General features: G+C 37.7%; 1 protein-coding gene across 3 annotated transcripts in view; it reads right to left on the minus strand.

The window, feature by feature from the left end:
• The window catches only part of brinp2 (bone morphogenetic protein/retinoic acid inducible neural-specific 2), a 241,809-nt gene that overhangs the window by 52,356 nt on the left and 176,686 nt on the right, over positions 1-12,767 (minus strand). For all 3 annotated transcript variants that reach the window (XM_024273754.2, XM_024273753.2, XM_036216474.1), the window contains one exon: positions 2,042-2,278. In XM_024273754.2, the coding sequence (XP_024129522.1) occupies positions 2,042-2,278 (237 nt within the window). The remainder of the gene's footprint in view (positions 1-2,041; positions 2,279-12,767) is intronic.

The raw sequence follows: 12,767 nt of genomic DNA on the forward strand, positions 1-12,767 counted from the left end.
CAAAAGATTTTTTGTGAAAAAAAACATCATAATTGGATCCAAGTCAAGTGGTTTGTTCCATATTAAAAAAATCTCCTCTGAGTTTAACATTTTTAAAAAACTCTACTTTTCTTGGATATGAAAAAAAAAACACACGTTTATTTGTTTTTATTATTTTACACACTGTATTTTTTAAATACAAATCTTTTTGATGTACAAATTATCATATATTTAAACTTTGAATAACTTGACTGTACTGTAAAGTGTGGATCAATAAAAAAATAGTCCAATCTTGAAAATACTACTCCAGGATGGGGCTCTATGGACATAACTTTATTATGACACATAAATTGAGAAAAAATTGAGAGTGTTTTCAAACTAAAGGTAGAGTGGTTGGGTAGGCAAAATAAAATAAATAATATAATAAAATAAAATTAAAAAATACAAACATTATATGTTTAGGTTTAGTTTGTTCTGATATGTCATTTTCATTGCACTTACAAGAATTGTTTGATATTTACCTTATTTTCCACACTAAATGGCGCACCGTCAATGAATGGTCTGCTTTAGAACTTATGACTGATACCACTAAAACAAATTTTAATGTGACTGGGCTAATCCCAAATCATTTCAGTATTAGGGAAAAAAACTAAACAAAAAAAAACACAGTCAGACAGCGTTGCACGTTAGCCGCATTAGCGTATTCCCAGTAACACCCAAACTTGTTTGGAACTTGTAAAAGATGTTTTGACTGTTCTTCAATCAGACATTTGGATGAAAAAAAGGAACCAATACATTTTCTACTCAAGAGGGAAAGTTCCCTTCTAAGCAACACAATGCAAAGGTTAAAAAAATAAGGGTTAAAATTAAACTTTTGACCAAAGTCTGGTTCATTCTTTTGCAATGAGAGGTTAAACACACAAGGAAAGCACTTAAAGGTGTAACTTGACTTCAGAGAAATGGATGTCAAGGTAAGTTGACTTCATCAACGGATGGCGTAATACTGTAAAAATAAAATACAAATGGTATCTTAATTTTCCAATTTTAAACTCTACCTCATAGGCTACAACACAGAAGTGTGGTGGAACTCAACAAACATGGATAAAGATTAAAGACGTAAATCATAGCAGAAAAATCAAATATGTGAGCTGTAGTCAACACCAAGAAAATCAGCCTCAACCTTCTTCCAGATGACGCATCATAATAGAAAAACACTTCAAAAAGTTGCTAGAAAGCACTTCAAAATACTTCTGTTTAATGTATTAGTACATGACGTGAATTCATCTAAAGGTGCTCATTAATTTTAATGCATCACTAGGACTGATTCACTTTTTCATTTAAGAAATTTAGCCAAATTGTTGGAAGTAATGTGTCATACACTAAGGGTGTATTCACGTTTAACTAATTTATCTTTTTATGTTATTTTATTGTCTCCTATTTACCACACTGCCCTTTCATTAGTTCCAAAGAAGACCCAAACCCCAATATGACTGTATATAGAGAACTGGACTGAGTGTCCCCTCCCCCTCACATTCCAAATAGTAAATATCAAGAAGTCAAAATCCCATAGACTTAAATAGAGAAATAGACATGAACTGACCAATCAGATGCCTCAGTAAAAGAAATATGAACTCAGACTGACTCGGATCAATCACTGTCATCTGGCTCCAACATGGTGATGTTGCAGTAAAATGGTCAATAAATTTGCTTTATTTTGCTAGAGCTGCAGGTAAGGCTTTTTCTATGGGTGACGTCACACCAGGCTATGTCCATCTCCATTTACAGTCAATGATCTGAACCCAGCATCACTCAAACTGATGAGATAATCTTTCAAGCAAGAAGATTTAAAGTCATGTTGCTTAACTTAACTTCAAGACTTAGCTTCAGCTGGATGAATGAGGACCTTCACCAATTGTGAAAAGCATAAACTTTAACTGTGCTCAAATTGTGCTCAGGAGATCATGTTGATACCTTGTTTTATGTGAAAACATGAGAAAAAAAGTTTGTTGTTTAGACCATTCAAGTAGGCAAAAAGGCAAAAAAACAAGACATTTCAACAGACCTGATTCCATAAACTCTTGGTTGAAGTTGCTCCAGGCCACTTTGCACTTCTCCAGGTTTTCCTCCATGACCTTGATGTCAGCAAAAGGACAGTTGCATTCTGGGAATCGAGGCGAGCACTGGCACCAGCAGTCATTGCTACGGCAGATCAGTTCCCCCTCGGAGTTGCATGCCACATAGCTGAGGGCTGCCTGCACAAAGCGCCCGCGCAGGAACTCTGGCAGGACGTCTTGTAAACCTGGAAAACCATCAAACATGGCAAAACGTTATTTATATTCCACCTTTTTACCACCAGTAAAGACAAAAGTTAACCTTCGAATGTAAGGTCACAGGTTCGGTTCCTGCTCTCCAACCTCATGAGTCAAAGAACCGTCAGACAAGACAAAGAACCCCACATTGCTCCTGGTGGTTATAGGTTGGCGCCGGTGTTTGGCAGAGGAGTTTGTGAATGTGTGTGACTGTGACTGTAAGACGCTTTGAGCCTTCAAAGAAAATGGTAGAGTATACGCCATTTAAGCCTCGCTTCTACTGAGCAGTCCGGTCCAGTATGATATAGATATGGTACGGTACAAACCAGTTAATTCTGGCCAGCATTTCCACTCAATTAACTAGCATGTCATTGCAGTGCAATGACTAAAAAAGCAACAACAATGGAAGTCATCTAGCAGCTCGTCTTTTTATTGCTTTACTTCGTGTATAACAGGAATTTTATGTTGCTCGAAAGAACATTGTGCATATACTTACAAATGTTAGATAGGTTGGCTTAAATGAGCATTAAATTGGTGCTTTCTAATGTCCCAACCACCCCAACCGTACCATTCCACTTTTCAATGGATCTATAACCGATGGTGGCCCCAAGAGGTACAGGCCGGTACTGTTTAATGGGCCCTTTTTTACAATTAAAATTCTCAAAATACCAGACTGGACCATACCGGTCCGCTCAGTGAAAATGAGGCTTTAGACCAGGTGGTCCCCAATTTTTTTCTAGTGAGGGTCATATAGCTGTTTCCTTCTCTGATGTGGGGCCGGGGTCAGGTTGTAGGCTAACAGAAAAACTGTCCTGTCAAAATTCAGACTGCAGAAGGGTGGAATAAAAAGTCAAGTTCTATGTGGGTCTTGATTGGCCAGTTTTGGGGACCCCTGCTTTAGACTACAGTCACATAATACCACATCGTGACAACCAAAATTCAAGTTTTCAGCAAATTCGGCAAGTCGCATTCTTTTAGACCGCAGAAGTTTTAAAGAAAAAGTTATAATTTCACGGCGACAGGATGATTTTTCTGTTTAAGTTGAGTGTCCGTTTACGGTGGCAGTCCAGTGATAGGTAGGGATGACGCCATTATGAAATCAGATGATAACTGGGCGGCCACATGGCGGTGGCAGCCGGAATCGCCGGCAGACCACAACTCTCATTGGACGATGTGTAAATGTCACCGGGTGGTGGCCGTCCATATCAAGTACGACCAACTGCCACCCGTCCAGTCGTGTATGAAAAGTGGGCAATTCTTTAGATTTTATTTGAAGTACTTTTTTTTGTTTGTTTTACAAAATAAGTAATAAAATTGGTTTTGAAAGAAACTTGCAACCCAGACAGTTCTCATGTAGTTATAGCTTTTCCAGCTGTGACTGATGCTCCACTGAATAAACCGTTTTTAAAGTGGCCTGTCTGTCTAATAATCGTCTCTTTGTGTGAAAAGCAGCCTATCCTTTCACTTCACAAGTCCATTCTGGATAATTTTCAACAACCAAGTCAATTCCTCCTACCCCGCCATAAATATTCATGTCACTTCTTTGGCACTTACTCTTTCAGTGGTTTGGAAAGGGATGTAATTAGTCACATTTTTCCTCTTTCACACTTTGGCAGGTGCTTTGAGGTCTTTTTTTTTTTTTTTTNNNTCTTCCTGATTCTGTGTGTGCATATGTTTGCGTGTAGTTGTAGACGTGTGTGGGTGGGTATTTGAGCGGCTGAGCGAGTTCCAAAAACTTGAGGAGTGATACAACACCCATGTCTCCTCAAGTTTCAGCCTAAAATCTATTATTATCATCTTTAGAAAACTCTTGTTTCTGTATCTGAAAGAACATGAAAAACTACATCCAGTAAACAATAATAAACAGCAACACAGATGTTGTGTAATACTAAAACAACTCTATGGTTGCCTGAATTAAAAAAAAAAAAGACTTAATTGTGTGCAAGATGTTCCACTGCTACAGTAGGTTTCCTTCTACACAGCAGTAATTAGCCTTGCAGTGTAATTTCCAGATAGAATCATAAAAACACACGGCTGCATGTGCTCAGACTGTTTTGCAGCAAGATGAAACAAGTTAATAGTGTAATTTTTCGACTCTGTTTCCCATCAGTGACGGTGCTGAATACGATGGAGCTTTTAATTAAAACAATTAAAAGCATAAATAATGTGGAGCTGGGAAATGTACAGGCAAATAGGCTTGAACATGTGATGCCTATTGATACAAATATGCACCAAATCACTTCTGCTCCAAACTTACCTGGATTTAGCGTCTACTTGAAAGCAAAAACATATTTTTTTTTGTTTTCAAAAATGTTAATAAATGAAGGGGTTCAGTTTAGTACTCTATAAGTGTGGCACCAAAAAACAGTGGATTTATGGACATTCTGAACATGCTGTTTGCTATATATATATATATATATATATATATATATAATTAATAACTGGTTTTATTTTTCTTTCCTTCTCAGCTATACACACAGTTATAAAATGGATCTGTCTATGTTTTTGATTGCCATTTTTTTTACATATACCTCAGTTTAAATTAAAGAAAACTGCTCCAATTTATCATGTGTTGTCATATTTTATTTATTTTTATAACTAATACTTTTCACTGGGTATATTAGACTGTATAAAAAAAATTCCCGGCAAAAGTAATGATGTAACTTTTTATAGGAATAGTGTTGTAGGGTTAAGCATATTATTGTGCAATGCTATAAAAAAATATCTGGTTTACGTCAGATGGTCCCTTTCTTCCTTTGTGTCTTAGTTTTGAAAGAAAAGGGTTCTTCCATCAATTAAACTAAACTTACACAAACATATACCTGGATTTTTTTTTTTTTAATTTGGGGGCATTTCAACTTTTTAGTGGAAATTTGGTGGAATTTTGGTTGCTAAAACTGGGTTGATTTAACATGGAATCACACTCTCAAGCTTTTTCTCTTTTTTCCCCCTGGGTGATTTTTTGGGTTACCTAGGCCGGTCAGGTGGACCAATCACATGGTCCACAGGACCGTAACGCTGGCCTATTATCCACCAGAAACATGACAGAGGCCTGTAATTTTCATTGTAGGTATACCTATGAGACACTTCTTACTTAATACAGACTCAGTCCTCTCAGCCTGGTGCAGGTCAACAATTTTGTTTCTGGTGTCCTTAGACAGCTCTTTGATCTTGGCCATAGTGTAGTTTGGAGTGTGACTGTTTGAGGTTGTAGACAGGTGTCTTTTATATAAATAACGAGTTCAAACAGGTGCCATTAATACAGGTAACGAGTGGAGGACAGAGGATCCTCTTACAGAAGAAGTTACAGGTCTGTGAGAGACAGAACTCTTGCACGTTTTTAAGTGACTAAATACTTATTTTCCACCATTATTTGCACAAAAATTCTTTAAGAATCCAACAGTGTGATTTTCTGTTTTTTTTCTCTCATTTTGTGTCTTTTATATCTTATGATAAAAATTACAGACCTGGTAGAACTTGCACAATTGCTGGCTGACTAAATACTTTCTTGACCCACTGTATGTTTTTTGGTAGTTGTTTTTTACTGACAAATATTTGATCACAGATGGTTGTTCTTTAAAGTGAATACACACCAGCATCTGGTGAGTACAGGGGTGGTAGTGTGTTAGCGTGGGCGTCAACATGGTGTCGTGTGTGCACATTGAAATGTCTTAAGTTGTTATGGAAATGTTTTGCTGTTCAAAAATGTGTAAATACGGCATTTGGAATACCCTAGCCCGATCAGATTCATTCGGATCCAAATTTCCTTCCGATTGAGACAGGTACCTATTGTTGATGCGATGGAGGCTCATGTAAAGAATCCATTCTAATCGTGTCATTATTGGGCTGGATTTTACGTCAGGCACAGAGGGCATAACAGTCTTTGGAGCGTGAACAGAGCCGATCGTTTCCATGAGCAGAGCAGCTGGATGCATAGCTTTCATGTCTGTGGGCAGGGGGGTTGGGGAAGGCAGGGGGTGCTTGTAACGGTATGAGCTTCGGACCGCAGTCTGTCCAGCTGCTCTACGCGAGAGACCTGCCGAATTTGGGAAAACCATGTCTCCCGAGAGAATTGTCTCTCTGAGTGGCTTCAGGACGGTATGAGCCAGTGGAGGCGGCTTTTGAATACGGAAATGTCGATCCACGCTCCGAACAGTCCTGAGATCCTGCGCAAAAAACATCACATGAATTCATGTTTCCAATCAATCCCACATATTTAGGTGCAGCCAAGATGCACATTGCTGCACGGATTTAGAAAATTATGAGCGAACATTCACTTAAACATATTATTAATAATATTGAAATCACGTTCAGGGTATCATCTCGCTCTATGCCGCATCTCTATTTCTTCTTCTACGACTATTTTCGGCATTTTAGACAGTTCTGCACATCATGCCAAAATGATCTTTTCCAATCAAAAGTGTGGCACATGGAAAAGTTTGTTGCAATTGGATAAAGTTTTGGAGAGCCCATGTGCACAATTCTATTCTAATCCTATCTTTAATCCAATCCAGGACATTTTGCAGAATGAAAACGCAGTTGCTGCGTTGCAAACCCCAGCTTTTTCAAACCAAGGCTTTTCATCTGCTCCAGATCCAACGTAATTGAAATAAAGAAATGCATCTTAAAATATTTTGTCTTCTATCATGAGAAGAATGCTACAAGAACATGTCAAAAACACCATTTTCATTGAATTGGGTCTTTAAATAGACTTAAAAAGCAACACAACAAAAACTTCATGAAAGATTTTGATGAGCTCTCAATCTGTTCCAACTTTTCTGATTCATACATAGATCATGGCAATGATGAAGAGTGAAAACAAGGATAAGTAATTCAACTTCGCTAACAGGCAGCCTCTTCTCCTCTAACCTTGCTGCTTTTCACCTTTGACTCGTGCAGCTATTGTAGCAGTGCATTTGTATTTAGCAGAACGCTGGCAAACACTATTATGATACTCGTCTGCCAATCCATGATGAATGCAAACTGGCTCTTGAATGTGTCAGGTAATGTGTCTAGTGGGTATAATAACACACATTTGCATTTCATTTTATGGAGAAACTACATAAGCTCCCACGATGCGACCGAGCCTGTATGGATGTAATAGAGGTTGGAATGATGTGACAGACTAATACCAGTTCAAATGAGCCTTTAAGATGACTAAATTATCAGGTACACACCAATGCTTAACACAATCTGATAGAGAGAAACACTTGAATTAAGGATAAAGTATTTCATGACCTGACCAATAAAATTCATCAAAACTTCTTACCTAGGAAGTATGCATTAGTTTGACAGCCTTATTGCCTCATAAACTATTAAATGTTATGAAATTACTCATTTTCCTGTCATTTTGTTCAGGGTTAAAGAGCCATAAAGATAGGTCACATAATGTAATTTCTGCACTATAAGGCTTGCTTAGAAGTCTTAATTTTTTTTTCAAAAAACAACAGTTTACCTTATATTCCTTACTGCCTTTTATTTGGATAAATGGTGGTTTTGCTCACTGATATCAAAGCTATTTTGAGAGGTACACGATACTGTCAAAATGTCTGTTTTTGTTTTAAAAGTTGCAAATGAGAGTTTAGTGTTTTTGTAAATACTCAAACACATCTGAGGTGTAGCGGTGTTGGATTGTGCTTTTTTTTTTTAATGCGTTACTAACAAGGTTAGGAATTACAGGTATTGTGAATACACTAACGTGGCTAACGTGTAGCTGTGTTTTTTTTTGTGTGTGTTACTAAAAAATTTGGAAGTTAGCACAGTCAGTAATGTTTGTTTTAGCAGTACCCTAGCAGTCTGGTTTTTTTTTTAATCTGTTGTAAACAAGGTTGGGAATTACAGGTATTGTGAATATGCTAACATGGCTAACGTGAAGAATTGTCGGACTGTGTTGTTTTTTTCTGTTACTAACAAAGTTGTTAGTTAGCATATTCACAGTAACGTTTGTTTTTAGTAGTAAACTATCAGTCTCTTTTTTAAGTGTTGCAAACAAGGTGTTACAGGTATTGTGAATACACTAACGCAGCTAATGTGTAGTGGTGTTTTTGTGCTACGGAAAAAAAATTGGGACTCAGCACAGTCACAGTAACGTTTGTTTTAGCGATAGCCTAACAGTCTGTTTTTTATGTGTTGCAGACAAGGTTAGGAATTACAGGTATTGTGAATACCAGTTCAACGGTATCAGACTGTGTTAATAAACAAGGTTGGACATTGCCATAGTAACGTCTATTTTTATTATGTTTTTGAGGCTATCACTTCGAACGTGGCTAGCATGTAGCGTGTTACAAACAATTTCACCAGTTGCTGTAAAGACTGTTAATATAGTCTGACTGCATGTCTGACTTATCTCTGACTCATATTGGAAAACTAATGTATAGTTCAGTGTGCCTTAGTGAAAACCAAATTTTGAAAATAGAACAATTATTCACAGTGTGCCTTATAATCTCTATAGTGCAGAAAATATTGTACATATTTTTTTTTAGCAAGGAGAGGTGAAAAACCTCCAGGAAGCATTTACTCCATGGGATTTGAACCACATCTTTTTGCAGTGGAGTACTTTTTTTTAAATAAATAAAAATTGTTGGGCCATTAAAGCCACGACATAATAACAAAAATCAGTCAATGTGTTTTTGCTGCTCCTGTTTGAAAATAAATGTAACTGTATTTTTGGTACTCAAGAGTCCATTGAATTATAACATGCACCCTCATTGAGTTGTTTATTTTCAAATTTATGTCCCATAGAAGGTGCACCAATCTTGAAAGGCACATTAAGCGAGACAAAAGAGTCGGAAATATGTTCGTCAAATAGTAAGACTTTATTGAGTATGTTCACAGTAACTCTACAACTTGTTTGTAACAAGCTATACGTTAGCTACGATAGGAGCGTTAGCGTATTCATAATAGGCCTACCTGTAACTCCAACCTTGTAATCAACACATAAAAAACAGACTGATACCGCTAAATGCAACTTTATTGTGACTGTGCTAACTCGCAAACTTGTTAGTAAAATATATAAAAAAAGAAAAAAAAAAAAAAAGTCAGACACCGCTACATGTTAGCTGCTTTAGCTAATCACACCCAACCTTGTTTTCAGCAAAATTGATTCAAATGTAAGGTGGACTGTTGTTCTTTGGAGAAAAAAAAAGCTTTTAAGTGCACTTTATTGTGAGGAAAATACTTTATATGTGCTATATGTATAATGTCAATATCAAAAGACGGCTAATACGTGAGATTATCATTGAAGCGTTATAAAACTGATTTTGAGAAAATAAAATGAGGCATAGTGCTGAAACAGAGCACACGAGTTAAACAGACTGCTTACATGCAGTAGGACAGAAAAATGCCATAAAACACTCAGCTTAAATTTTCCTGAGGAGAGAGAAGGATTTTGTTTGTTTTTGGGCCCTTTTGATAGATCACCCTGTTCAGGCTACACAATCTTTCTCTGCAGATAGGATGGATCGGTTTCATCTGATCAGGTGACCCTTATTGGAAAAAACGGGTATTTAAATTGGACAAATTGTTTTCTTTTTCAATCTAATTATCTTCTGTTTCCAAAGTCTACAATTTGAAATTATCTCTCAAGTGTTTTTTATTCAATATCTGAATTTGTCGACCAGACTATAAATGCACGTTTCAACTCCCAAATTACAGCTTACAGCTGAATGAATACTCGTAAACTGCACTGTGGGACTAAAAAAACTGACATGCTCTTATTTTCTTGTTCAAGATAGAATTTTTCTTTTCACCATCTTTTAGTCAAAACCAAATATAAATGAAGCATGCAGAGGAGGTTGTATTTCATTTGATCAAAAGTGTTGGCTCTAAATTTACTGTTATTCACTCATAGCGGCGTAAAAATGAAGGGTAAACTGGAGCCTGCCGACAGATGGATTTCCCTTAACATTTTTTTTCTAAATCTTTTGGTGTCAAATCAGTTTTGAAAGCAACATTATACAGTTTAGATTTGTCCGGAAAAATGTAATCACTAATAAAATGAAAATTATCATGAAACAGAAAATACGGCGGTCCTGAAATGCAAATCACATCAATAAATCACTCAACACAAAACACATTAAACATGACAACAACAATTAATGATAATAATTAATTAATTAATAAACAAAAATAAAAAAAAGAAACATTTTGGAAAACAAAAGTCATTCCAAGACAATACATTTTCTTTAGTACCGGAAAAAGTTGGTACTATGGGACTTCATTGATTGGATGACATTGTTTGTCCATCATTTCAGCTGAAAGCTGTTTGGCATGAAGCGACACTGGATATTATCATCCAATGAGCCGTATCGGGTTACGGGTACCGGTCCACGTCCTCAGGGTCGGGGACCCTGATTTATTTGGAACAGCCAACACGTCAAAAAAACAACTAGTTGTGGACACCCAAAAATTCTGAAATTGACCCAAACCATACGTCCATATATGACGAGTTGGGAGTCAGAATGTGTTGGATTTACAGCTGAGGGCCATCGTAGGAATCTCACCTTCAGACAAATATATTTAAAGTTTTCTCAGTAAATGGAATAAAAGTCTTCTAATGATGTTGCTGTGTAAAGAAATAATTCATCAACTTGTTTTTGTTTTAAGATTTATAAAACATAAAAAACTCAAATCCCTGCGAAATATTGACAGAATATTCTACCTTATTTTGACTTGTTGGAATCAGAGTTTTTTAGGATTTGTAATATAGACTGTGTTTGACAGTTTGCCATTTAACAGGCAGCAGCCCAGCTTGATGTAAGAACACGTAGCACGAACTCCCCACAGTAACCCCTCTCTACTAGAACAGGCGCTTGGTGCTGTAAGCTTTGAGTGCTAACCTCCACACCCACATCCCATATTCCCAGCCAGAAAAAGAGGTTCATCCATTGCTTTTTGTGTTCAGTATAATAATTTCTTATTTCCGGTCACAACCGTAAGTCTCTACAAAAACCTGGGTAGAATCTCCTTTTTGATGGAGGCTTTTACAGCCATTACCCATGAGGCGTTGCTGCTATCCACTCTCAGATTTAGATCATCCTGGTAGACCAGAGATAGGAACCCTGCGGTTCCCACTCTTTCTGTCTCTCAATCTCCTGCAGAGAACACACTTTTCAATTTGGGCAATTTGAAGCTCTTAAGCCTCTCCCATGATCGCCACCCCCTCGGTTATCAGTGTGTGTCCATGATTGAGTGTGTGTGTTTTTTGTAAGCTCCTGCTTTGCTAAGTCCACTCCATAGCAAAGGCCTCATGGCTGTGCAGGCCACTTTTGGGTCATTGGAGGAGTCCATTTCTGCCAAACATATACAGTAGGGGTGTTTCAGTTGTAGGGATCTGGAATGTTCTGCTGTTTTACATCAGAATTTCCTGCAATCTTGTAGCTCATAGGAGTGAGGATTTTCTTAAGATGAGTTATTTTGTGCTCTCCTGAGATAATTTAGCGCTCCTTCAACCTCTCTACATTGAAAAGTATAAAGCAGTAAGGCAGGGGAAAGATAAGGCCTTCTTGGAGATATAGTGAGTCTACATCCAATAGTTTTGTCAGTTTAGGAGTAAAAACCCTTCAGAGACACACTTCCAAATGATGAAGTTCCATCTGGCTCTATTACTTTTCTTATCGGCCTTTTGTCGAAACCTTTACATTTCAGAAATGTAGAACGGTGATGTTACAGCAGGCTCCAATGAGGGACTTGGCAAATGATTTATACACTGTGTTATGCACCGACAGCTGGTGTGCAGAGAATTTGTTTCAGCGACTGCCCAGACTAAAGCTGAGCGAGGGAGGCTCTTGACAGACCTCTAACCCTGCAGAAGCTAACAAGTAAAGCGCAGCATCTGTCCCCTCTGCCTTCCTCTCAGTACTGAAGGAATTCCATCAGTAAGAGGTAAAGAGATGCTGTCGGTGCAGTGGAGACAATCTTTCAGAGTCCTTTCTGAGAAAGCCACCCTCAAACTGTCAATTCGGATTCAAAGAAGGGATTGCTAATTCTTGTGATCAGGCATAGCGTTTACACCAGCCTCCACGATGCATGTTTAAGCCAACACTTCCAATAGAAATGTAAAAGTGGGCTTCTGCATTTAAAACTTTCATGTTTATGCATCACAATCCAAGTCTGTTTTCAGGCTCTAAATACAAAACAAAGTTCAACCACTTGAAGAATGACAAATCATGGACTACTTTGGCAGTGGCATATGGTTAACGTCCCTTTTCAATTCATGAACATGCCAACTGTTTGAAAACTGATCATGGTGTAGAGGTTAATAATTTTATGCTCCATTGGAATTCTATGACAACAAGGCCAAATGGTTTGTCCCTACCCCTCCAATTGTAGGGGCATTTGTAAGGGTAGGTTTCCAGAATCGTTTGGGTAACCCGTAGGGTCTTTTCATTATGTATCCCTCCACCGCGAGAGTGACATGCGGCGCACTGTTACCTTGGAGAAGAAACACATTTCTTCAGGTGGGTTTGCTCTCAAGCACAG

The sequence above is a fragment of the Oryzias melastigma genome, linkage group LG17, assembly GCF_002922805.2.
Source record: "Oryzias melastigma strain HK-1 linkage group LG17, ASM292280v2, whole genome shotgun sequence".
Classification (NCBI taxonomy): Eukaryota; Metazoa; Chordata; class Actinopteri; order Beloniformes; family Adrianichthyidae; genus Oryzias; species Oryzias melastigma.